The following is a 27,584-nucleotide window of genomic DNA, read 5'->3' on the forward strand; positions in this document are numbered from 1 at the left end:
AAAAAAAAAATATGGGGAAAAGAACATAGCTAAATGGGAAATGCCAGAAAGATCAAACTGTGTTTGTATGTAAAGCGATTTGGTGCCACACGCCAGCTGTTTATAATGTAAATTATTTATTGAATAAAAGAAAATGTCTTGTTAATGTGCTACATGGTCTCATTTACTGTCAGTGGGAGCATTTTTTGAAAAATCACCATGTGCTGTTTTGCGATAATGAGCAGTGTGTGACTGCCCCCTGCTGTAGAGATGCTGAGACGCAGATAGGAAGATGTTTTACAAAGGGGCTTGATATAGGAGGCAAAACATTTTAAATAGGATTTAAGAGCTTAGTCGGAATAATTTGAAAATAACTTGTAAGTTTAAAATTAAACGACTTTGACTGTGGAAGAAAGCCGGAGTAACGGTAGAAACTCCACACAGAAAGGACCTGGTCGATCCGGGGAACCTTCCTGCTGTGAGGAAACGGAGCTGGAACACTTGTAACTTCTCATAATCAAGAATGAGCAGGTTGAGACCAAGTCCAAACTACATCACTTATAATTTTACAAATCAAAGACTAAAATTGTGTCTCAGTATAACACATTTGCCAATAGATTTTAATCAAATCAGCAGCTCAGTACAGTGCAAACCTCCACCAAGGCCCAACGGCCCCCTTGTGAAACCACATTTAAATCTGCTCGATGCAGATTATTGGATCCCCACCACAGTGCACAGAGTCCCCTAAAACATTTTTGATCCATGAATTATTCTCTGTTAAATCAGTGAAAATGTGAAGACCTTGTGAAATCTCACAATGTTTAAGAAGGTTCCTGGACCCACCCCTTTGTCTGGAGCCACGCCAAAATACAATGGGTTCTTCTTGGCTTGTGTCCTGTCGTTCCACCAAGTTTCATGGAAATCAGTTCAGTAGTTTTTCTATAATCCTGCTGACAAACAAACAGACAGACGTGAAAACATAACCTCCTCAGCAGAGGTAACAAGGAAAAGAGAGTAGACCTTGATTGTGTAAGAAGGTTTATTACATATGTCCAAACATGTCTCAGAACATTTCTCATGAGTGGTTTTTGTCACAAATATAAATTATTTAGACTTTCTCAAAGAACATATGATACAGGAACCGTAGCTTACTTTAACATGAAGAGAAGATGTGCTGGCTGATCGCCGTAACAGGTCGGCTAGGGGCCCCAAGATGAAACACATGGTTATTTTTATTAATAGTTTTAGATTTTCCCTTCATATCGCCAGTTCTTTAAGAAATCACAGACCGACCAGAAGACGTGGTCCCTTCACCACCGAATCGTGATTTAAACCTTTCAGAACAATTTCCTTAAAAGCGGAGTGTTTTAATACTACATCCTGCCTGTTCTGGAGCCCAGTGCTGTCCATGAACCAAAACACATAAATAAGGCACAAATGGAAAAGCAACAAAAAGAATATGAGGGCCAGAGCAGGTGCAGGTTTGGCACAAGAAAACATAGTGAAATGTCATCAGCGACTTCCTGATAACCCTTAAACAACCTTCCAGCAACAGCACAACTGTCTGTTAATCAAAGATATTATTTTAGCTTAGATCAGGAAAGAAACGTTTTCATCATGTTGCATTTTCAGACACTATAGAGTACTTACACGGGTGGAAAGATCGGTGATAGAATGAAACTATGCTGAAACACTAATCTTAACCATCATAATACTGAGAGAACAATTTTGCTTTGCCTGATTCATAGTGTTATGAACCTTTCCACACGCTGTTGGAATAAATACTGCAGACAGATCTTCCATTTGATCAGAGGAAAGTCATTAAAGTGAACGAAGCAAGGGAGACTGCAGTGATTGATATCGGCACACGCTTAAAGAAATAATGATCATTTGTACACATAGGACATGTGAATGAGCTTAAAACCATGTTTTGTTTTCAGACCACCCGCTGAGTGTTTCGAGGAAACATACTGGCTCCATTGATCATTCAAAAAGAACTCGGGCCGACCCATCGCGACACACATTTTAACCCACATGGTGAGAATGCCATGATTCGGTTCAGCTACATGTTCGAGATAAACATTTCAAAAGGTGCAGATGATTTTAACATGTTACACATTCGTTTTTTTTGTACAGAAATCTTCTAATGAGATAATTTGCAAGACATAAAGCTAAACACAAAATAATGATAATAATAATAATAATGTCCACGTCATGGTTCTTTTGGGAGTAATCCCATACATCAACCATTCAAAAAGGCCAAAACCTTCAGGCACTTTTAGGATTAAGGTCAGTTTGTTTATCCTAAATTCTCCTTAGATAATAGTCCATGGGACTAAGCATCCTTACGTGTTCCACTCAGTCTGACCATGACTGACTGATCGAGTCATTTCATTTAAATAAAGATGCTTGTTTTAGTTTTTTCCCATCGTTAAGACGACAGGAGGAAACAAACTTCTTCCTCCAGGGCACAAATCCTTCACAGCCACAGTCATGAGAAGTGTGAAGGTGGAGAGCTGAATAGTTTGGTTTTGCTGGTAAAGAGGGTTCATGTTGATTCCCTTTCCAACAGTGAGCTTATGATTGGCGAGTCCAGACTTGTCCATCAGCAGCAGTATTGTGTCTTTGACCCTGGACAACAAGAACACCCACATCAGTTTCTCAGCCAGCACCGGCAGACTTTATGTTTTGTTCCTGTTGTTCCAGTTGGGGTCTGCCGCTGCGTTCAGCTCCACAGGTCGCTCCAGTGGCGAGCGGGAATCCTGGGGAGACTTCTGAGCCTGCGGGGAGCGAGGGTCCAAGAGCGGAGGAGGTTTGTCAGGGTGGAAGGGTCGGCTGTAGTGATCCTGCCCCGGAGGACCCGCTGGCCTGTGCTCCGGCATCCTCCTGAGGTCCTGAGGGGGAACCTCTCGTCCCTGGTGGTAGTTGGGACGGAATTCTTCAGTGCGTCTTCTTTTGGGGTCCGGATTTCTGAAATATTAATCACAGAATTACATTTTTTATAAAACTAGAATTACCGCCCTGTGGTTGTATGCCTTCGCCAACCAGTGCAGTTTTTTTCCCAGACTCATGAGGTCACTGTGACCTTTCAACACTGAAATCTAATCAGTTCATCTTTGAGTCCAAGTGACAACTGGTCAAAATTCCAAAAAGAACTTCCCTAGAGGCAGACTTGAGATTTATTCTTCAAGTCGCCAAAACATGTTTTGGGAGACCACCGTGACTTTTGACCAACCCCCAAATCTAATCAGTTCATTTGTGAGTATATATGGACAGTTATGCCAAATTTGAAAGGATTCTCTCGGGGCGTTCTTAAGATAATGTGTCACCTTGACCTTTGACCACCAAAATCTAATCAGTTCATCCTCGATTCCAACTACATGTTTGTACCAAATTTGAAGAAACTCCCTTAAGGTTTTCTTGAGATATCATGTTCACAAGTATGGGGCGGGAGGACAAATGCACGACCCGAATACATAAAGCCTCCAGACGTATATAAAAACACACACACACACACACACACACACACACACACACACACACACACACACACACACACACACACACACACACACACACACACACACACACACACACACACACACACACACACACACACACACACCACCAGGTTTAAATGACCCTCACCTGTCGTAATAGGGCCTGCTACCCCTGTGGTCCCGGTCGTTGCTGTACTGCTCATACGGCCGTTTTCGAGGGGAGCTGTTGCTGCGGTAACCGCTTGAGCTGCGATACATGTCTCCATGTGGACGCCGGTCACCGTAGTGATCTTTGTAGCGGTTGTGGTCATATTGATGATGTCGCTCCCCCTGCCATGACTGGTTGCTGTTACCGGGGTAATTGTATTTGCGGTCCCGGTCCCGCTGCCAGTCTCCTCGATCTATGATAAAATGTAAAAAAAAAAATCATATTAAATGTCAAATGTTTTTTTTTTTTATTTATGAAAAGGTTTCAGAGCGCTGCTTATACCATTCTATGTATAATACTGTTCATGATCTAGACTTTAAATGTTCAGTAAATGACACCTGCATCTTAAGCAACACAAACATATTTACACATACCATCATTTCCAAAGTGCCGCTTATTGCCCGCATTGTACGGTTCTCTGTGATGCCCGTGGGAACCCGGCTGAGATGCAGATTTGGTTCCCATGGACTCTCGACTAGAACCAGAAGGTTCTGGTCTGAAAGATTTCAGCCTCCCTGAAGAATCGTCCTTCTTCTTCTGCTCCTTCTGGAAAAGTCACAGGATAATTTCAGCATCAATTACATACAACAGATAATTTTTCAATTCAGGAATCTTTATAATCAACTGTGTTAACTTGCCTCTTCCTCGTGTGATCGCTTCTTCTGGGCCATTTTGTAAAGCTTGTGAAGCTTCCTTGCTCCAAACTCTGTAAACTTAGACACAAAAATCCAGAGATTTCTGCCCCAAAAAAACGGCATAAAAAAGATCATTAGTTTGAACAGATTAGGCATCGTGACTCATTTCCCAAATGATCGTATCTGATGATCTTACCGTCGCCATATTTTGACATGTTCTGGGTCGTTGTAGAATTTAAGGCACTCTGTGATGCGGTCTCCAATCTTCAGCAGGCATGTGCGTGTGTGCTGGAGCTGCTCCTGGTCAGAGAGACCCTCGTCTGGTTTATCCAGCTGCTTCAGGGCCTTTTTCACCGGCCTCATGCGCTCCTTACACTAGAAGACGCGCACAAATTGACTGGATTATTGAAATGCAATGCTTGTGTGAGTCTTCTTTACACATTACTGATTGATCCCAACTTGTTTTAGATTTGAATTTGAGAAGAAGAGAATAGAGAAACTCACAATACTGAAAGTTTCCTGGTCGAGTTCATCATCCTCCTTTCCTTCGATGGGAACAGGGTCAGAACCAGCTGTGATGTGAACTGGACCTTGGGTCTTCTTCCCTTTGGCTCCTTTAGCCTGAAAGACAAATATAGCATCATTGTAGGTCCGTCTATTATGCACATATTTATTTCGTCCCTGTCGTTGATTTGTTTCTCTGTCAGCAGCGTTACGCAAAAACTACTGAACAGATTTCCACAAAACATGGTGGACAGATGGAACATGGGCCAAGAGAGAACCTATTCCATTTTGGGTCGGATCTGGACAAAAGGGCGGATGCAGGAATATAAATTTCCACTTTAGTTACCATTACCATTTTTTGACATTTTTCTTGACTTCTGAATAATTCATGGTTCTTGATGAAACAATCAGACACATTTAGGGGAGGGATCTGTACGAGTGTGTGCACTTTGGTGCGGCTCCAAATAAAAACCTGCACTAGCGGATTTAAATGTGGTTTGATGAGGGGCTTGTTGGTCCTTGGTGGCGGTACGAGCTCTCTGAGTGCTATTCTACTTCACATACCTAATACATGATTCACATGGTGAAGATACAAAAGGCAGAAGACCTTGACTTTCGAGCTTTTAGCTGCATGTTGAATTTTAATGCTATAATAATGTGTAGCATACCAATCTATTAAAATATACATGAATAACCTCAGTGTGAATCTGAAACTCTTTGAGGTTAAGGTCGTGAAAACTTTTCTCAAATACCTTTTCTTTCTTGGGCTTGGTGCCCTTCTTTTCTTTGTCCCCGTCCTTCTCCTTCTTAGAAGTTCCCTGTTTTTCTTTGTTCTCTTTGTTATCCTTTTTCTTCTGTCTCTTCTTGTTCGGGGACTTCTCTGTTCCATCATCCTGCTCAAACACGAGAGAAGACAATGCATATTAAATAATATAATAAATGTATTACTCTGCTAATATAGAAATAAAGCTGAATTATACTTCTCGGTTAAGGTGTTGCAGTGGTTACTTTCCTATGTGGCGGGGTTTGATTCATAGTTTTGTGTCTAATTCATTCACTGATTCACTTTTGTAGCATCACTGTGACACTACATGGAAAAGGGGATGCCCTTTAAAGCAATGTAGTGGATTTAATATACCTGAAGAAATACGCTTTTTTTATTTCCCAAACCTAAAGTAAGCATGGGAAATAAAAAGCAGTTTCCACACAGCCCCTGTACACAGAGGTATAACACAGTAATTAGGAAGTGACACTGCAGTACTCGTCACATGTCTGACCTTGACTTCACCCTCCTCTGACGGGTTGTCAGACAGGCGGGGGGAGGAGATGTCGTTGCCCTGCTCATCCTTGAGAATCTTGTTCTCCTTTTTCACCCGGGGCTTCCTCTTCTTCACTTTGACCTTCAGAGGAAGAAGAGATAGTGTGAGCGACGAGGGAGGTGGGTGACTGCGTGTGTAGATCAAAGATAAACACCATGTGGTGAAAACAGCACGGATGAGTGACTCTGTCATTAACAGCCACGTACCTCCTCCCCTGTTTTAGACACGTCTGCATTGTCTTGTTCTTTTTTCAGCAGCTTGAGCAGATACTCAGCTCTCGCCTGCAACTGTTTGCCCTGAGGCTTCTTGCTCGGGTCGTCAGGGAGAATCTGTGCAGAGGGAAGTGAATGTTAGTCTCATTCATATATCTTTGATGCACCAGATTGAAAGTACTGTTCATAATTAGAGCGAGACAGATATGGATTTTGAGGGGCTGATACTGAGTAAAAAACTAAATATATATGTATGTATATATTTTTTTAATTTGCAATAATTTCTAAGATGTTGACATCATATCGTCATGACAAAGAAATGTCATTGAGGCTTTAACTTTATTATAAACAACTATAAATAAAAACAAAAATAAACATGATTCGTTTATATAAAATGTAAACATTAAGGCACATCTCTTCTACATTGTTTGTTCAATAGTAGTTTTCAAATCAGAACCCTAACCCTAAGCGATATGTCTGTGAAAAGCTTGTATTGATAATTTTATTTAATCGGAAACTGATAAATCGGTCAAACTCTGATTAATAAAATGGTAATAAAGACAAATAAATAAATAAAAATACCTGCATTCACAGATTTGGTCAGTTCAGTTTTTATGATACCTCAACTAGCTAGGTCTTGTTCAAATAATTAAAATAAATACATTTGAATCAATCTGCAATTGAAACTATGCCCGTGTTTAAGGCAGACTTTTGATATTTACTTTATCAGCCAGTTTCAGGTCGGGATCTGTCTTTATGAGATCCCAGTTGCCGAAGCCGTGCTCATAGGTGCCAAGCAGGAGCTGAGTGTCGTCCTGCAGATCCCAGTCCACATCAAAGTGAGCCACCTTCACCCGGCATGTCAGCTGGAACCTGTGGGAGACAGCGTCGTGAGATCTTATCTGCAGCACACGTTTCCTCGGAACATGTTATCTATACAAAGCTTACGCTCTCCTTCATATCTGAAGTGTTATCTTACTTATTTCTCTCTGCAGGGTTGGAGGGCACCACTTTGTGCAGCGGCTCAAACTCTTCCTCGTGCTGGATGATGGTCTTGGCGTTGACCTGCACTCCTGAGATCTTGATATTAATCCCTCGCCGTTTCCCAGGACCTTTGGCTGGAATAATGACATGCATCAGTTTGGGCATGGAGAGTAATATGGTCTGAAATAAATTATAAACCGAGTAGTTAAGTCAACACACCTTCTACAGGGTTCTCTTTGAGGTGCTCCTCGTGCTCCTGCACTGCAGTCACACAGCTGCTATGGATCAGTTCACCGAGTCTCTTCAGGTCCGCGATGGATTTGTCCACCAGCTCAGAGTCTCGGGCGATCGCCTCTAACCTGAAAACAGGAAAAGACTTGACTCTAACATTCTTCTGACAACTATATTGGTCGTATCTATTAAATGATCCAGAGATCCATATTACCAAATATCATTTAACAATATGCTTACCTTTCAAGGGGAGACCCAAATTTCTTGTATGCCTTGATGAACCTGTAAATTATATCATTATTAATACATTATTAATTGTGATCATGAAAAGACACTGACAAATGCATCAAGCTTCAATGAAACACAAAAAGATTAGTTACAGATATTAACCTGCGAATTTCTGCATCAGTAAAACCCTCCACGTTGTTTTTGCGGGCTCGAGGTCTTCCTCTCTTCTTTGGCTTCTTGTCATCGTCACTGTCTTCCGTCTCGCTCTCAGAGCCCGAAGAGTGGTTCTTCAGCTTGGAGCCCACATCACTGTCGCTGTCATTGGCTCGAGCCTGGAAGAGTCGAGAAACAAAGTCAAATCCCGGTGACCTGATTCAAAAGCTGAGAGACTAGTGGTAAATCACTTTAATTGTGTTAATTTATCAGTGCTGGAAAGTAATCGAACAACATTTTGCCTTTTCCAAATCAAACTGTGAATTCTCCTCTCACCCTCTTGTTCGAGCTCCTGCTTCTGGGCAGCATGAAGATGTCGTCCATCTCCCGCTGCTTCTCCTCCTCCTCGATTTTGCGCCGCTGCTCCGCGGGGATGATGTTGTCCCACTCGCTTATCGTTTTGTCGTCAAGCTCGGGAGTGGTCTCCTCCATGCTGGAGAAATTAGCCACCTGCAACAACAAACAGAGAGGAGACGCTGGATTTTAGATCAGGCTCTGAAATCAGGTCTGTAGATACCGAGATGTAATTTAACAGAGCAAACTTTTTCATACCTTGAACTGAGAGAGAAGTTCGTCTGTAGCACTTGAGCCCAGGTCACTTTCTCTTGTTTCAGCCAACCTCAGGATCTCTTCGATATCCATCTCCTACAGAAACATTAAGACATTAAGATGGTTTACTTTTCAAAATATGTAAAAAGGTATTTTTTATACTAGACTATTGGCTGATTGTAATACCTGTGGTTCAGACTCCTCTCCCTCGGCCTCTTTGAAAAGTTCCTCTGCACCAAACTTGAGAATAGCGGTCAGTTCTTCTTTGTTGAATGGGTTTGAACTGTGGATTAGAAAAGAGTTTGAGTATCTCAACATTTAACGCCATCAGCGAGTAAAATACCGTTAAGTCATTTCGGACATCTTACTTAGTGTTTCCTGAGTTGCTGTCCAGTACAGTCCGACCAGTGGTGTCCATTCTCTGAATGACGAGATGGTCCAAAACCATCTTCTTTTTCGCCCTCTCAATGATGTCCTCCTCCACTGTTCCTTTGGTGACCAGCCGGTAAATGTTCACCTATACAGAGAGCACAGAGATTGATTATGAGAATCTTAATAATTACACAGCAAATCTGCGATGGCAGTGATGGATTTGAGTTTTGGATTTACCTGTTTCTTCTGTCCGATCCTGTGAGCCCGGGCTTGTGCCTGCAGGTCGTTTTGAGGGTTCCAGTCAGAGTCGAAGATGACAACAGTGTCTGCGGAGGCCAAGTTAATCCCTAAACCTCCGGCTCTGGTGGACAACAGGAAGCAGAAGTCCTGCAAAATGGATGAAACTGTTACCACAGATCAAGTTATTTGACACTTAATACATCATTAAATACACAGAGCACCTGCTTTCATTGAAAAGTTTGTTTAAAAAAGTATTATCGCCTCCTTTATAATTAGTATCCTCTCTTTACTTTAGATGCTTTTTGTAACAGTGCAAGAACCAAATAATTGTAGGAAATTCTATAATGTGTTTTATGAAAATATTTTGTTTTGTTTAGAACAAATGTTTGCAACTGACTCAAATTTCCAGTCGTGCATTTTCATTAACATTAAGTCATCAGATTACTCACCTCTGATCCTTCAGCATTAAAGTGGTCAAGTGCTTGCTTTCGAATTTCTCCCTTGATGGAACCGTCCAGTCGCTGCAGAGAAGAAAGAACAAAGAGATTTAAGCCTCTAAGATTTCCTGAGCTGCTTTATCCTGTAACCTTGACATTACTCTGCTTTAAATGTCATTGTACGCCTTCTATACGCTCAGACCACGATACTGCAGGGACTAGGACTTGCAGGAGTCAAGCTGGTCTTCAGTAGAAAATAAATAGTGGATATAAATAACAACATGAACTCTCAGCCTGGCCGAATATGTGTGCGACAACACCGACATCCGATCCTCACCAGAGTCCAACCCTCCCAACACGACCACCCTTAAAGCCCCTTCTCTGTAAACACCAGTGAAGGTGCAGCTGATTAGAGAATGTTAGTGGAAGCTGATGGAAGCGTGATTATCCTTAATAACGTGACAGAAACATTCTGTATGTATATGGGAAGGCTGTTGTGTCGGAGTCCAAATACATTGCACTGTTTTTTGCTCCATCACATGCTTCCTGAAAACCTCTGAACTTTGGCTCTGTGATAACTTAATAAGCAGGAAATGGTGGGAATCTCATGGAGGTACATCGCTGCTCTGCTTTACCCTGGAGCAAACACAAGCTCACATCAGGTGGTCCTGAACTCTGCTCAGACCTAGTGTTATCATCCATCCTGAGTGATCCCATCACAAGTGGTCAGCGCTAAGTTCAGCTCTGAATACACCAAAATGAGATCCGATCAGTCAGACGACATTCGGAGGTGGTCTGGGACGCATGTGTCCATATTCTTTTAGCTGTGTGAACTCAGAGGCACCACAGGCCACATACGAAGGACCACCTACTCGTCTGATATCATCTGACCCGCTGCCGTTTCACAATGAAGGCTTCTCGGTGTCCACCACCAAGATATCAACACCGATCACCACATAATGATTTATACTTTTCTTAAACTGGTCAAACTTTTCTTCATATCAGAGCTGCACACATGTCATTATTCAATCAGCCCCTGCCGACTCCTCCCTCTACCGCACGGCAACACAGACCCACAAACACATGGACAACGGACACAACTGTAAACTGACTGGTTACAACAACATTGTTTGGAATAGCCAAACACAAATAACGTACATGTTGATTTGCATATAGAGCGGGGAAGTGAGATCCGATCACAAGTGTTCACAGGAGACACATTCAGGACTGATTTTAAAGCCTTTAATAAAGATGTGAACACATGTACTTAACCGCTGTCCACTTGTGATTAGATCTCTCAGGACGGATATTAATACCAGGTTTGTCTCTCGGGTGTTGACGCACATCACAGCATTCGTTATATAATAATTGCTACGTGAAATCTAATCTTCAACCCACCACCTGTACAAATCCTACCTGGAATGGGTATCGGTTCTTGGCGAGGTATTCAGCCAGAATGTCCAACATCCTGACCATCTGCGAGAAGATCAAGACCCGGTTTCCTCGCTGTCGGAGTCTGGTCAGGAGCTTGTCCAGCAGCACCAGCTTCCCGCTGCCTTTCACTAAACTCTGTGACACACAAAGTTACAGTGTTAAGACAGTAAATAATGACTGTATTTCCTTCAGAGTTGAGTCACAGCTTGTTTCTTGTACAGAAGCAGAGTTATCCTGAGGTACAGCTCGGAGCTACAGGATTAGTACCTGAGCAGCAGGAAGGGAACTTACCTGCAGGTGTTCCTGTTGTGTCTCAGTGTCTCCGTCCTCGGGCTGTCTAATGAGGAAACTATGGTTGCAGCATTTTTTCAACTCCATGACGATGTTCAGGAAGCCGGAGGAGCTGCCTCGGGGGCCCTTGGTAAGAGCTCTGTAATTCCTTGTTAAAATCCACCTGGAAATATATTAAAATGTAGTTAATGGAGAGAAGAAATTCAGCTTCGATACGAGAGATGCAATTAAAAACAGGAATGAAATCCTACTTGTAAAATTGTTTCTGCTGTGCTGACATGTCGACACGAAGGATCTGCTCCACCTTGGCAGGCAGAGATTTCTCCACGTCTTTCTTGACGCGTCGGAGGAGGAAGGGCTCGAGGACTTTGTGAAGACTATGATAACCATTGTCTCTTCCTTTCCCATGTTCGTCCTCAAAATTCTCCCAGGAGTGGAACCTGCAGTGCACAACAGAGGTGTCACTCAACTCTGGCAGGAAATCAAACCGATGCTTTTGTTCAGTATCATGTACAGACTCTAAACTGGGGCGTACTTGTCAGGCATGAGGAAGTGCAGCAGGGACCAGAGCTCTTTGAGGGAGTTCTGCAGCGGAGTGCCGGTAATGAGGAGCCTGTGGTTGGACCGGAACTCCATTAATGATTTGTACAGCAGGGAGTCATCGTTCTTCAGCCTGTGAGCTTCATCCACACCCATGAAAGCCCAGTTTATGTTCCCGAGCACACCCTGGAGACAAATGTTGAGGCAGTGCAAGTTATTTATTCTGTTCATCCTGTAAATAACAATCATAAAGAAACAATTATCATTACTCTCACCTTGTCTTTAAGTACAATCTCATAGGTGGTTAATAGTGCATTGAACCGGATTCTTTTCGTTTGATGGTTCACCCACTCATAGTCACGGATCTGCACGAAACAGACACAAGTTGCTGTAACAGACTCTGGAGATAACGCGGTGATACAATTAAAATAAAAACTGACTAATCCAACAGACCGTTTTCCTGCTCATGACGTCACCGAGGTAGACCACCACGTTCATATCCGGGGCCCAGGTCTCAAACTCCCTCTGCCAGGAGCTGAGTGTGGACAGAGGCACCACCAATATGAAGGGTCCGTAGAGCTGGTGGTGGTGGAACATGTAGGACAGGAAAGAGATGGTCTGGATGGTCTTTCCCAGTCCCATCTCATCAGCAAGGATAACACTATTGCACCTAAGGTGGAAGAAGAAGATAAAATGATTGTTTTCCTTCTCATTGTTTTTTCCAAACATGTTAACCATTTATTTGCACAGTACCTGCACCAGGAGTGAGCGAGCCAGTTCAAGCCATCCAGCTGATAATCTCTCAGCTCGAGGGTCTCACTTCCAATGTACGAGGGTTGTTTCTTCAGAGCAACAAACCTCGGCCTTTGTTTTAACACCTGGAATAAAAGTTAGAAAGACTTTTCTTAACTTTTGAGCGTGACGGCCTCACCATGTCAGGTTCAGCTTTTAATTACTCCGATTTGAAAGTGAAGAGAGGTTTTGCCTCCTACCTTGCATTCTTTGGACGGGACGGTTTTGGTCGAGTTGCGGTTGATGAAGCTGTCTATGCAGCTCCCAAACTTCAAACTTCTGACCAATGCTCCGTCTTCCCAGCTGCAATCTGAATAAGGTAACCCCATCCACTTACAGAGATACTCCGGCTCATTGGAGGATGGCATCTTGTGGCTATGAGCTGTTTAAAGAGCAGACCAATTATTAGACACGGGATTATGACAAAGAGTGAACGCACAGGAGACTATTTTAATAAATGGAAAATAATAAAGGAAACTTACAGGGAAATTCTATGGTTCCAGGTGTCTTTCCTGTTTTCGTTGCTATTAAAAACAAAAATAAATTTAGTTCACAGTTGTACATTTAAGAAATACTGGACGTGTGTCTACAGCAAATACATTTCTGTATAACTTCTTACCGATGACACGCTCCACAATCTGAAATTGCTTCTTCAAGTCACAAGTGAGCTCCTGTTGGCAGTTATGAAATTCGACGTCCTCGGGTGAAGCCCTCCTCAACCTGCCCACAAAGTCAGGATAAACCGTGAAACTTCCAGAAAAGATGTCAAATGTGATAATAAAAAGGTTTAAGCCAAACAAAGATTTTCACCATGAATTGAGCTCCTCGCTTTTCTTTATGTAGTTGTCCAGTTTCTTGAGTCCCTTGACTTTTTGCTGGATCAGTGAGTCCATGCTCTCCCATGTGTTGTGGATGTAGGACCAGCCCTTCCACTTGATCAGATGCTGAGTCTCCCCCTCATCGTTCTCTGGGTCAAAGCCCTCACTCGGGTCCCCATTTTCCGAGACGGCGTACAAGGTCGTGGAAGCTCCGGAGGCTATAGGAGCAGGAAGAATATTCAGACTGTGCCAGAATGCTTTTTGATAAGACACAACATGGTTTCGAAATAAAGAGAGGCAAGTGAAAATGTGTCACCTCCTTTTTTGCTGATCCTGGTGTCCATAACCTTCTCAATTGTCTCACTGTCATCGTCCTGCAGCTCCTCGCCTGCGTCCCCCGTCATTTCTATCAGGTCATCAGAGTCTGTTTCAATGTCGTGTTGGTCCTCTTTGTAACTGTAACCAAACAGAAATAAAAGGGGAACTGTTGATGTACAGGTGATGGAGATGTATCAAGAACTTTTTGACTTTGCGCTACCGGTTGAGAAAAATCATTTGTCTGGAGTCCTGAAAAGCTAAACTAATTGTCCCTGTGGTTGTATGCCTCCGCCAAATAGTGCAGTTTTAGTCCACATTTATTTTTTCAAAACTCCTATGAGGTCACAGTGAGTGTGATGCAATCTAAACCAGTTAATCTACGAGTCCAAGTGACAACTGATCAAATATTGAAGAAATGTCCTAAAGACAGACTTGAGATTTCCAGTGCAAAAGGCCAAACACATGTGAGGCCATTGTGACCTTGACCTTTGACCACCAAATTCTAATCAGTGAGTCCAAGTGAATGTCAAAGAAATTCCCTCAAGTCGTTTTCAACATATCTTGTTCACAGGATGAGAAAACAAACTGCATCCGGCCACTCGCTGCAGTCAGGACGGAGGCGTAAATATCTGTAGGGGGAAATATTATTTTGAGTTTAGAAATCCACCTTTTGACTTTCGTTGCGCCCCTTCCTCGGGTCTGCCTCTTTGGAGTGTCTTCCTCATCGTCATCATCATCGTCGTCTTCATCGTCGTCGTTGTCATCGTCTTCACCCGATGATTCCGCTTTTCTGGACTTTTTTCCCTTCTGAGAGATCTGCTTTTTGACGGATGATGATTTGGTCTGAGGTCTGTAAAACAAACAAACATTCAATTCACCTAAAGATGAGGAACCAATTCCCCAGATCACTGGCAAAATTGATTCTGCTCTCTGGCTCTCCACTGGCCAATTGAAAAACTGCACTCACATATTTTACAATTTGAAAAATATTTCCAACGCGTTTTATGATCAGATACATTTTCATATCTTAGATATTATAATTCAAATGTTTACAATATCAGGCTGAAAGATTCAGGTGTCTCAGTAGAGTCATTTAAAAAAATGTAAACAACTGCTCAAACAATATGAAATGATTTGGAGATGACCAGTGGGTAGCTGTCTGATGGCCAGGCTTAGCTATACTCTTACCTTCTAGCAGGAAGTCGTCTGGATCTAATTTTTTTCTCTTCCTGCTCACTGTCTGTACTGTCGGAAGCCTCCTCCTCCTCCTCCTCCTCTTCATCATCATCATTTGAGTCATCATCTTTCCAGATATTTCTTACAACAAAGAAATACCACAAGTTCACCCCCAAGGCCCATCACTTTTTACAACCAATTATAATTTCATCAAATCCTGGCCGTAGGGTGCTCAGCACAACCCGATTTAATCAGGGATAAGCCGCCGATCGGACCAATCAAATTTGATGCTGTTGTGTATATATATATATCACCTGGGAGGATGAAGCTAACTGAGCCCACTCTCAGCCAAACAGATACCCATTTAAAAATAATAAGCTTTAAAGGATGAGAGTCACAACATGGAAAACAACAGAATGACACAGAAGTGAACTGTCAATAGCTACTGCATGGATCGAGTGTCAAATAATAAAAATCTCATCAACAAAAGAGTTGCTTAAAGGGTCACAACACGGAAGAATTCAAAAAGATTTCCAAATCAATTTGAAATAAATTAAATGATAATCATGATAATCAATATAGTGATAATACAAATAACAGAAACATGCTTCCACGCTTCATACTTACTCTTTCTTCTTAGCCCGTGACGTCTTTCTCTTGGGACTCTCGCTCTCAGAGTCACTGCTCCCCTGTTAATACAGCAAACACAGCAGGTATGTTTTATTAGTACTTCCTAACTTCCACATGACGTCCACTAGATGGCACAAGTGGCTGTGTTAAACCAGCTGGTGCTCAAAGAGAGAACTGTGCGAATCGTTTGTCTTTGTTTCATCATTCGTCTTCAAGCGTTCGCTCTCATCTGCTTACCCCAGCTCCGACGTTTAAACGAGCCGGCTCCTGTCTACTGCGGTTTGACCTCCTGACCCCGTACACATCAGGATGCTCCTCCCACATCTGGAATCAAAGAGAAGCCGTTATCAGAGACACAGACTTATTTTACACGTGTATCTCAATACTACCCTAATTTGTACATATGGTATAGGGCTACAGATATTGGCTATTACTTAAATTATTTCTGTTTTATATACTAGCAGTATATGGTTTTGCAGTTGGTGCATTTACATATTTTCAGACTGTATGAAAACTTATAACATTCGTGCAATGGACTTGAAAACAAAGCTGTAACTTTCAAATTTATTTTTAAAGATTTAATACTTATTTGTTTGGTTTCCTGGATGTTTCTGTGACAACAACCTCAAAAAATTAACTCAAATTGTTTGCAGCAACAGCCCGATTAAAAGTCAACAGACTTTTATTATGCTGCCTCACTATTAATAGCTAACTCTCACAACACATTCCTAAAGTGAACACAATCGTACATTCATAGAATTTTGATGTGGTTTGGAAGTGGGACACAGCTACAGTCCAACACAGATTAAAAGACATGGCAGCTGTAAAACTTGCATAATTGAGGATGAAACTGCAACCGTCCCACACGTCAACCGGTCATAATCCTATCAAGAGCCTGATTACACAAACAAAGTTAACCGCTATTAGAGGACAAGAACCATAATCCGCTTTGGGAACAGTTTAGTCACCACAGAGGACCGGGGTGCGTCTCTAAAGTTCAGTGACCTTTACCTTCTTCACATCAGCCAGACGCTCCTTCTTCCTGACTGGCTTGTCTTTGACTTCCGCTGTGTTTTGCTGGGATTTGGACTCAGCTGATTCGCTCCCTGACTCCGAGCGACTCTCGGACTCCGAGGAGCTGTTGGACTCTGAGTTGTGGGATCTCCTCCTCACGCTGCCATGCTCGCTCTCTGAGCGACTTCCGGACTCTGACGCAGAGTGGTTGGACTCCTCTGAAGCTGAATTGCTAAAGGAGCAAGAAAATGTTCATTCTTTTGATTCATATAATACAGTGAACACGTCTACAACATGGCAAGAATGTGAGCGGATAGTTTCAGCAGCAAAAGCTGTCTTAAAATTCAAAGAGCACACACTTTCACTGGGGAATGCAGCAACTAGGGAGTTTGAAGTATGAGAAACCTAATTAAATCATTCCTCCTCCCTCAGCCAACAGTCTTGTAATGACCTCCTTCTTTCTAAGGCACACAAATCCACTTAAACTCAGCGTTTACAGACCTGCTTACAATACTAAAATAACAAGTTAAAACTGAGACAGCTATAATTTGAAAAGGCATCAGTTCTCTGAGTGGCTACACCCACTGAACATCTCTGCTGACCAACAACTCGTGATAAAAAAATAAAATTAATCTGCAAAAATGATCAGAGATGAACAAGGAATGATAATTAAACACTACAGAAATATTTTTATATTATTTGACTTAGAAGCCGATTCCATATTCTTACGAAGATTTGATAACTTTTTTTTGGAAGGGGTTAAGATCATTAAGTTAAATTATGATAACTCAAGATTTATATTGTGCCTTTCAAGGCCCAAGGCTGCTGCACAGAACTGGGAAAACTAAAATAAGAATAAAAAGCAAAGGACAGAAGTTTTAAAGTTTTCTAAGTGTCCAGAGGGCGGGAGCTGCCACACTGAATGACCTTTAAGTCAACATATACAAACATGGATCAATGAGTCCAGTACTTCAGACACTGTTTCCTAAGTTTTTAAGCAAAATGAAAACAATGTCTATTGTGACCCCTCATCGCAGTTTATGATCATAGTTGAACATGAGCTGTGCGTAGTTTCACAAAGTTGATCGTCTCTCCTCAGATTTTCATCTGAAAGGTTGTTAAAGACCTGAAAAGGTGAACATATGCAATACTTCAGAACAGAACGTAAAACAAAAGAGAAATGTCGGAAAAGTAACTGTGATTATATTTATTAAATAAATAAAAAACGACCCTTTTGTGACCCCCTGATATTTATCCCTAGGACCAGATCCCCTGGTTTTTAACCACCAGCACAACTCATTCATTTGAAAATGATGGTACTTAAACATGTGCATGAAGAGCATCACTTTTTCAGGACAACTTTAAAAAAAAGATCTGAGTCTGTCTCCTGATAGGATGAAATCTAAATATGATTTATCAATTTTGCATAAAACAAACACTATAAACCTTAACAAGCAATTTAAAACGGTAAATCAATGCGTGTTTTCTTTTTTGAGGTGGGTTAAAGGTTAATAAAATATCTTGAATACTGACCCTCTCCTGTCTGAGTTGTCATGTCTGACACATGGGGGCGCTACACTCACTAGGAATAAACCTCCAGATCTCACTTTTCAACCTGGATTCTATTAGACACATACAGGCTTGTGTCTTTACAAAAAAGAATTATTGATGAAGTTTTATTCATTATTACATCTATTGAGGTTTTTTTTATTAACAATAAGTATCTTACATTTAAAATTTGAAAGGATTATTATTTTCCTCCCTAATGTAAAAACAATAATATCTTCATGCTGCCATTTATACAAGTATATGAATAAAAAAAGGGGAAGTTTTACTTATAGTAACAATGTCACTGGTGCTAAATGTTACAGCTTCAATGACCAAACTCGGAAGTGCATGGTTCATTCCGCTTTAAAAGAGGTCAAACGTGGGCGGGACCGAGACACGACCTCGAATTACTATTGGTTGACATGTTGCTAGGTGGAAATGCAGCCAATAGGGGCGCAGTGTGCAGGCTTCCCATGGTCTGAACTCTTCCTGTTCCTCCTCCATGTAGTTCTGAGCTTGAGTTTTAATACAGATAAGTGAGCAAGCTGGGCACACAAAGCAAGGGCCATTTTGTGACTCAGAAGAGCAACTGTGAAGTCCTGTGTTAGGGACATGATGTTCCATAGAGTCACCAGATTTTCTGTTGCTTGTGCTGATCTGCACGTCCACACTGTTCAGCCAACCGGATGAAAAAAAGTTAGGCTGTCATGAGTGGCAGAGGACATGTTGAACCCAAAGCTAAAAATACTAAAATGGCTGCCATAGGATCTGACACACACAAAAACTACAAGTGTGATGTAACCTGCTGCAGTGAACAGTCAGTAAAATGCAGAATGAGGGTGATTATGTGCATGTTCTATCCGAAATGTCTGCGTCTTTATTGCAAATCACAACAGCCTTTTGAGATTGAGCTGCATTATTTGTTGTGAAAACATGACAGCAATTCTACAAATTTAAAGAGGGGTGGAGCATTGGTTAAATAAACACAAGCATTTTCTTTAAATGGCTACTCACTTGTTTCTGCATTGTCCTGACATAATGCACATGATCTGATAATAGCTTTTAAATCATCTTTATTGATGAAAATGTAATTCTTTATACATCAAAGTCAGTTTCCACTGACTTTATACATCAAAGTCAGTGGAAACTAACTTTGATGTATAAAGAATGGGAGGATGACTAAAAACAAAAATGTTCACATTTTATAATGAAGGAAAACAGACAATATTGTAAAAGATGTCACCACATTAAGTGTGCAGACTGTTGGCCACAGGGGCTTTGGAATCCACTGAAACTGACACAAATATTATAGCCAGGATAAAATAAAAATAACAGTTTGATTGTAAAATTCACTTCTTCAGACATGATCAAAAACAATTAACTCAATTAACAAACATGATAATAAAGCTGATAACATAAGACTGATTTAAAGTGTTTTTTTAAACATCTGATACCTAAAAATGACAATAACATTATTACACAGGTGTCAATTGTAGATCAAATGTTTTAAAAGCAACAACCATTCTATTTCCAGGAAATATGTAAATTGAAACAGTCCATTGAGAAAAGCCCCTGAAACCAAAAGTAAAAATAACCTTCCACTAAAAATAGAAGTTATATTACATAAGTGTGTGAGCACTGACATAGCTTCATAATTCACAAAAGTTTTTGAATGGTATTTATTAACCTTATTAAACCAAACAAATTCATTCACAAGCATCTCAATTAAAATGTTTCAATAAGCAGAAATATCCAGGGATAAGAAAACTTGCATTTCCTATAAAAAAGTTTGTACAGTTTGAAATATAAAAAGTGTAGATCGGTATAAAAATAAATACAATTGTAGCCACATGCAAACTGGTTTGAGGGGTTAAGTGCGTTATATCAAAATATTTGATATAGCCCTATAGCTGAGCAGGAGGAAAACATGGGTAAAGCAAATAATTGTTTCAGATAAATGAGAAAAACGAAAGAACAATGTTGATAAAATGGTGCAATGCAGTAGCAACTGGTAAGACAAGGTCATTTTACACTGTAGCGACAGGATTGCAAACATTGACGACAAATCCTTTGCAGCATAATACAGAAAACATGGGTTTTGCTGGGGGTCCAACACAAACATCTGATGTAGTAACAGGGGCCTGACACCTCAGCATCGAGTTGAGAAATTGTCGGAAAGGAAAAAAATCAGGGTGTGGCTATTAAACAATAGCAAGGTCATTCATGACACCGGTGCACAGCCATCAAAACCCAACTCACTAATGTACACACAGGTGATCGAGCATGCTCCACAGGGTAAACAAATCCAAAGACATGTGAGGGGGGGGGGGGGAGAGGTTAAAAAAAAAGTTAAGGATCGTACCTTGACGCATTGCTCCGAGTGGATCCTTCATCCTCGTGCTTCTCACTCTTATTCTTCATCATGGTATTATCCTGAAAGTGGTTGACAGCAGGGTTGATCTCGGTAGTCCTGGTGTTTTACTGTCAGGAAAAGTTGCAGGAAGTATGAGCTGTGTACCGCACAGCTCCGGCAGGACCGTGCTCGGCCGGCTGTTAGAACCCCGGCGGTGCGACACGAGTCGAGAGGAAGGAGGCATTAAAATGAAAATGTCCGATTATCGCTGATAGCATCGCTAATTCCAATTTCGAATGAAAGAATAAATGATAATAAAGACAGGTGCTGTTAGAATAAGTTAAATATCCGAGGCTCGTCTCTCGTGAGAGTCCATTGATCATTTAATTCTAACTGCGTCATCAAATGGAGGAAGAAGAAAAAATGCGATTTGAAATTGAGAAAATGATCAAAAATGATCAACGACAAAATGTAAACAAGCCGGATTGAAGAAAGGTGGCAGCCTATAAATGAAACATTACTTTCGCTGTCAAAAGGTTTTAAATAATTAACTCGACTGAGAGTGACTAAATTTGAAAAATAACAATAACAACGTTAAGGATAAATGATAATAAAAAGGTGGTTTGTTTGAAAAACCTCTCAGGCCTGTACAGTCTTCATCTGCTGTCAGAGGCACAGAGGCGAAGCAGCACTAAAAATGGAGGCGCGCCATGGCTGCCAGTGCCCTGTATGGAAAACAACGACAAGCACCAGCCCAGCACAGACGGCTGCGATCTCCTCGACAAAACAGCCCGAAAAAACACAGCAAACGCACCAAAATCACGCTAAAACAACGACTGAGCGACCGTATCCGACGATTAAGCGTCAAAATCAAGCGCAGATCGACCGAAAACACGCAAGACAGACGATCCGACACGAGCCCGTAGCAACCTTCCCGAGGCTCAGCCGCCATCTAGAGCTCCTTCCCAGCTCTGAAAGCTTTGCCTTTGATGGACGTTATTTCCATTTACCCTACACTCAGGTGATGATAAGTCCCACCCCTTTTTTATTAGGTTTAGATTATGATTTTATACAAACGTACACACTATTAAGCACCAGGACACAAGTCTGACACTGAAAACCTAATTCCCCCACTTCATAAGAGTGTTAAAACACAGGAGAGTTAAGGGACTATATTTTTTGTAGCAACTGCATCACTTCCTGCTTGGACAGGAAGAAGGACAACCAGAAGCCATTTTAGAAACCCTTTGGAAACCATTTCAGTCAAGCCCAAAAGCTTTTATATATCGCAGGTAGGGGTGCATTCGGCATCCGATTTTGAATGATTAAATTAGGATTTTCCCATAGGGACTGATTAAAACGAACAAAGGTGCATTTTCAAAAACTAATTTCCCTTAAAATCCCGACAATCGAGGTGATAATTCCCTTTTAGAGCAATTCCAGAAAAATTAAGATCACTTCGGGAAATTCACCAAACCAATGCAAAGCGTAAGCACTTATGCTAGCACCTAATTACACGGGCAAACATGGATGATTAGTGACACAGTCATAAACCTTTGTTGTATTAATTGCGTGAAATATTACAAACAACTGCCGAGCTAAAGAACACACGCTCAAACATTACGCCAAATACTCTCTCCGGATAAATAGCTAATGAAACAAAGCCAGGGGAAAAAAATATGAGGATATACACTTTATTTAAAAACAACATTTGAATATCAAATGTACAAAGGCTGTTTTTTTTGTTTCCCAAAAACAACAGTGTCATTTTTCAACAAGTCCACTATACAGCCAGCGACGGTGTTCCAGTGTCCATGTTGTTGTAAAAAATAAAAATCCAAACTTCAAAGTCCAGTCACAAAAAATTGGTTTAATCTTGTCAATTTGGCTAACTGCCAAATCGCTTGCCATCTTCACGTTAAACAACGCTGTCTCCACTTGAGCAAAATCCAGTTGAATGGGGTCTTGATAGGATAAAAAGAAGGAAAAGTTGTAAGGCCACAGTGAAACTGAAATGAGTAATGATTGACTTTCCAGCAGTTTAAGAAGGCATGCGTAACTAGACTAATATTAAGACAGTTAAGTAGCATACTTGGCTAGCTTTAGATGCGTTAGCTAGCATTGTGTAAGAGCACGTGATATTCTGAGATATGAACATTTGTAAGAGTAGAGCTCTTCAAATAAGTAAAATTTTAAAAAAGTTGCTATTCATGAATCATTCATTAGTCATAATGTATAAAATGCAGACTTCAGATTGTAATCCATCTTCATAAGTTATTCACTTCTTTATCATAACTGTTTAAATATTGTCTTATAGCCAAAGTTTGATTTACTAAATTCCAATAAGACAAACACAATGCAACCTTTTATGCATAACAGGGACGTAAATAACTCAATTCCAATGAATATCCCAAAATTAGGAATTCCTTGGACAAAAAATACTAAGTGAGAAGCGCAACAGGCTATACTGATGATGTAATTTCAAATTTTTTGAAGGACTCTGAATTGGTACATTGTTGAATTTTTATTTGAAGCTTGAGTTGAACAACGTTCCAACAAATTGCAAAATATTTCCTAGCTGACCACTAGGGGTGTGACGAGTCTAGAGTTAGCCAAATTCACGTCATGCGCTATGCATGAAAAGTCATTTACGCAACAGTTGTAAAGCTGTGACACTCAAAATTTGAGATCACAGGAACAAAACACTAGCATGTGGGCAAACAATGCTATACACAAAAAATGTACATTGCCTGTATTGACAGTGATTACCAGTCCACCAAAGCAAAGACACGACCCCACGGATGGACAACATAATAGCATCTCCTATTAAAGCAACCATTCAAAACAATCGTTATTTACTTGCATCCAAAAATGTCCCCATAGCCTCAAAGTATTGAAATATAATGTTGCATAGTATTGCTCATGTTTGATAGGGATGTTTGTACAGTCACAAAAACTATAAATGAAAAATATTATAAAATCTTGGAGATGTGGCTTCTTCTTGAAAGCAGGTGGCATCAAAGCAAAACGTCCTCATAAACCCATAGAATTGTTATATTTTATGTAATAATGAAAGTAGCCACATTATGAAAATTGTTGTGTATGCACAACCTTAATGTTACTTTTACAAACTTACCTTAAATCTATGCACTTTGCCTATATCTACATAGTTTACTGCTTTCTACAATTAACAGTGAATAGCAGCAATGTATATGTGAGCATGTGTCATCAAAAGTCATCTTAAAATAGGAGGGAGGAACCCCACAGCTCTATAGAAATCCGAAATGGGATACAGAGAACATATAATCTCTGGGATATAAATTTTTCATGAAGATCAGAAAGGAGGGGAAGAAATACTGATCAAAGATAAACAAGCTTACATTGCTGTCTTCTTTTTCTCCAAAGAATCGGAGAGTCTTTACACAGGTACAAGCCCCAACTGTAGAAAGATAAGGAACACAACATGTATTACATACATCAAACCAACACCAAAAAAAGCAAACAAGTGGACCATACATTTTTGCTAGTTTTAACTGGTTTAAAGCATTTTGATTTTCTGATTTTGAATGCTGAATCCAGCTGAAGGTGAAGGTGATGACTATTCCTGCGACCAATCCTTTTATGGTGAAGAATAATTATCTCAAAAAGACAAAGCTCTATGATGCATATAACTGCTGTTGGCAGACTCATGCATCTTAAGAGTTGACAAGTGTCTTTTTTTTTTTACATTATTGTACAAATCTACCAAATGTATATTGTCAAATCAATGAATTAATACCGCTATGCAGTTTAATGCTATTTAACAGACTTCTACCTTCCACTGTAGAGAAACAAAGTTAAGGGGTAAAAGTTCATTTGAAGAGGGCAAACGAAACCCCCATACACAAACATAAAAAACTTTTGTGTTCTTGCGCCATCTAAAAATATTTTAGCCAGGTGTCATGAACCAAGAGCTAGCGCAGTAGCACGAAGAGGACAGTACCCAACGTTAAACTTGGGTTACATAAATTGATATTAATAAAATTGATTTGAAATGACTCTCCTAGATGCCCTCTAATGGACATGATTGGAATTTAATTTCAGGAATGCTACTGCATGGCTAAATTAGCTTGTGTATAGTTTGTGTATATCTACCTTTATAAAAAAGGAAGAAAACACTAATATGCAACATTTAAGTAAAAATGTTATGTTTTGAAATGTGTAGTTGAGTCAGTTTGTGAAACTACTGACAAATGTGAAAAAACAAGCAAAACAGCATTCAATGTGACTTGCGGATTATATATTTAAAATTATCCACATCATCTGCATTTGCTAAAAACAGAAATGAATGAAGCTGTACATAAGTTTAACGGGTATTTTCTAATCACCCCCCAGAAATGTAGGCATAATTTGTTTGTTTTGAGACGTCATTGCATTAAGTATGATTGCTATGACTGAAATTGTGTGATTGTCAGGTGACAATTATCTTTATACACGGTTTTAGTGCTCCACAGGTTAGCTAGCTAGTTAGAAGTGCACTTACTACAAATTTGAATGTTAGTTTAAAACTGAGTTTTGAAATAATTGTATTACAAAAAAGAAATCTGTTTTTTAATGTTTAAGTAGGTTAACTACAACCTTATCAGTAATGCCAATGAAAAATACCGATCAAAGAGAGGTCAACATAAACATATGGGCACATACTATAATTTTTGTCATTTTTCAGCAGTATGCTAACTTGTCAAGATAGTTTTAAATGGCATACGAGTTACACTAATCTATTAATCTATTTCGGTCAAGGTGATATTTGTTTGAAATTGAGCGCAAAGCATCTCTGCCGTAGTCGGCTATTCAAGTTATTTTTCTAATTTTAGTATATAATTGCCACCCTCATACTCTAGGGGCAGACTACCTTACCTTCAGAAATCACACAATGGCCTATAGTCATAACAAACTGCTAAAACTAATGGAAACTACATAACACATTTTGTTTCGCATTACTTACGGCTAACAACATCAACATGAGTAAAAAGAAGTTGACTTAGCTACTTGTTCGGTTACGTTTGTGTGGTCAGTAAAAACAGTACATTTGACCCGAGACATTAGAAGAATTCAATGCAATGATTACATGCAAAGCATCTTTTAAATAACTATATCTCAAGAATGATACTTACAAATCGTCATTGCAGTGCGAGTCCCCCGAATCCTTAAATTCATGACTCCACGATGACTATATGGTCGGCCCTTTAATAAAGAAAAAATAAAGGTTCAGAAATGTGACAACAGCACACCCTACTGGCTATGTGTATGTGGCAGTACAGACAAAGAAGCTCATGAGACTGCAGAAAAGTATGAAACCCTGGAATGGTTAATAAAAACGTACCATTTAGCTTGGGTAAGATGATCTCCCGTCTTCTTGGAAGCAACTTGCGAAACATCAAAGGTAATTCCTGCAAGATACAAAACATCATTATGTAATTATTTTGTAGTCATACTTAACAAAATCGCAACTTTCTCTAAAATACGGAAACTGCTATGTATAAGATTTGAAAGTCATTTTGAGATTATTCTTCGAGTATATTCAGAACTCATTAACGTATTGCGAAAATCTGAAATAAGTCAACGCGCTTTAGTCGGTAAAAGGTTTTATGTTTGAATGTTTTGGAGGTTCAAAATGCAACATAGCTTGTTTTCAATGGTAACATCCTATCGAGGATAGCTTAAAGAGGACAATTTGTTACGTGCAGGGTGGTACTAATCCTTGAGATTTAACAATGTGGTTTAAGATACAAATATCTATGATAAAAGGTTGTACATCATCTATTTCATTGTGTGTAGTATTTGTCTTCAAATCAAGATAAATTAACAACCTTGTCAGCAAGGCTGAGGTATTAAGATGTCTTTATTTCATTTAGAATTAGTATTTAGAGTTTCCTCAAATAAATACTTGCAATGAAGGTCTCTTACATTAAATCTTTCTTAATATGTCTTCCAGATGTAAAGTAACATGGAAAGACAACATAAATGTTCATATTTAAATGTCTTCCCTATTCAGTACCTTAAAGGGTTAAGAGCCAACACCCTAATGTGTTTTTCGAGGTATAGACAAGCTTTTAAAACATATATAACATTTAATTGACAAACTAACCAAGTTTCGTTTAAGTGTAGTGTTTACTATATAAGAATAATTCATAATGGTAATATTTGGTGAATTTTGACAACTTGTGACATTTCATTAAGGTGTTTTTTTTAAATAGTAAGTTTTAAGCATCCATCACCAACCGAAATCTTGTCATAAACTACATTTGGTCACCCCGTGGTAAGATAAAGTGAAAAATTGTGGTTATTTTAATATAATTTTAACTTGACATTTCGATGAAAAAGCACAAAAACGATATACTGAAAATAACCAAAATATGCTCAGACAGGATGTATGGACGTCAAACTGTCTCTATACGACATTTAGAAGACGAAACATTGGCTTATTTTTGTTGTTTTGTCGAGTAAAGCCACACAAGGACATTTGCCCTTTCAAGGACAAAGCACATTTTAAATGCGTAGGTAGAAATAACTCCAAACAGGTCGAGAACAAATGTGCTAATCCAAATATGAAGTAAATTAACTTGAAGAACTGCTGTCAAACATGACAATCCCATCAAATTAAAACACAAATGCATGCTTTTCAAAGGCTGGAGAGGGTTTTCAGATTTTCGCTGACTACACACCATGGCCATTTTTTACAACACTGCGTCTATCTGTCGTTCCTTCCACCATATTGCCTTCCACCCCAGACTCGCATTTAGCAGCTATTAAAGTCTGATTACTCAGAGTTCTTACCCATTATCGAGGCCGTGTCTATCCCCCGTCGTCTGCCGTGGCCGGTGTCGCATTTTGGGGCGTTTTTCGTCGTTTCGCTGGGTCTTTCGGCGACATCGTGGCGCAGCTCTTCCTCTGTCCGCTCTCCGCGCCTCGCTCCTCTGTTGTGTGAGTCCCGCTCTCCGCCTCTGAGCTGATATCCTCCAGCGGCTCTGCCCACTTTCCTCTCAACGTAACACAGACTTCCTCTTACACCAGCTAATG

At 40.2% G+C, this 27,584-nt stretch overlaps 1 protein-coding gene across 2 annotated transcripts; it reads right to left on the minus strand.

Moving 5' to 3' along the window:
* Positions 1-1,004: 1,004 nt before the first annotated feature.
* chd2 (chromodomain helicase DNA binding protein 2) lies at positions 1,005-27,545 on the minus strand. 2 transcript variants are annotated; one of them, XM_034587314.1, is made up of 42 exons: positions 27,342-27,545; positions 25,888-25,954; positions 25,679-25,748; positions 23,906-23,964; positions 20,535-22,489; positions 16,622-16,856; positions 15,848-15,934; positions 15,608-15,669; positions 14,993-15,121; positions 14,472-14,654; positions 13,803-13,942; positions 13,479-13,704; positions 13,288-13,388; positions 13,151-13,192; positions 12,869-13,050; positions 12,630-12,754; positions 12,330-12,546; positions 12,152-12,241; positions 11,872-12,062; positions 11,588-11,776; positions 11,337-11,499; positions 11,028-11,180; positions 9,624-9,695; positions 9,172-9,321; positions 8,931-9,079; positions 8,749-8,845; positions 8,566-8,658; positions 8,290-8,463; positions 7,963-8,132; positions 7,813-7,854; positions 7,561-7,700; positions 7,337-7,475; positions 7,080-7,230; positions 6,352-6,474; positions 6,104-6,226; positions 5,579-5,719; positions 4,827-4,943; positions 4,519-4,697; positions 4,326-4,425; positions 4,062-4,233; positions 3,628-3,880; positions 1,005-2,949 (listed from the first exon to the last, which is right to left on the minus strand). In XM_034587314.1, the coding sequence occupies exons 5-42, from the start codon at positions 20,594-20,596 to the stop codon at positions 2,661-2,663; spliced, it is 5,451 nt and encodes a 1,816-aa protein (XP_034443205.1). In that variant the 5' UTR covers positions 20,597-22,489; positions 23,906-23,964; positions 25,679-25,748; positions 25,888-25,954; positions 27,342-27,545; the 3' UTR covers positions 1,005-2,660. The 2 variants fall into 2 exon arrangements, with proteins under 2 accessions (XP_034443205.1, XP_034443206.1); XM_034587315.1 differs by lacking the exon at positions 14,993-15,121.
* Positions 27,546-27,584: the final 39 nt, after the last annotated feature.

Source organism: Hippoglossus hippoglossus, chromosome 6 (genome assembly GCF_009819705.1).
Source record: "Hippoglossus hippoglossus isolate fHipHip1 chromosome 6, fHipHip1.pri, whole genome shotgun sequence".
Taxonomy (NCBI): domain Eukaryota; kingdom Metazoa; phylum Chordata; class Actinopteri; order Pleuronectiformes; family Pleuronectidae; genus Hippoglossus; species Hippoglossus hippoglossus.

Bases quoted from the DNA above. Each gene is read 5' to 3' on its own strand.
- chd2 (XM_034587314.1), bottom strand. From the start codon at position 20,596: ATGATGAAGAATAAGAGTGAGAAGCACGAGGATGAAGGATCCACTCGG. The intron at 16,857-20,534 runs GTACGATCCTTA...TTGCTCCTTTAG, and splicing joins ACTCGGAGCAATGCGTCAAG to CAATTCAGCTTCAGAGGAGT. The intron at 14,655-14,992 runs GTAAGAGTATAG...TTTGTTTTACAG, and splicing joins AGACGACTTCCTGCTAGAAG to ACCTCAGACCAAATCATCAT.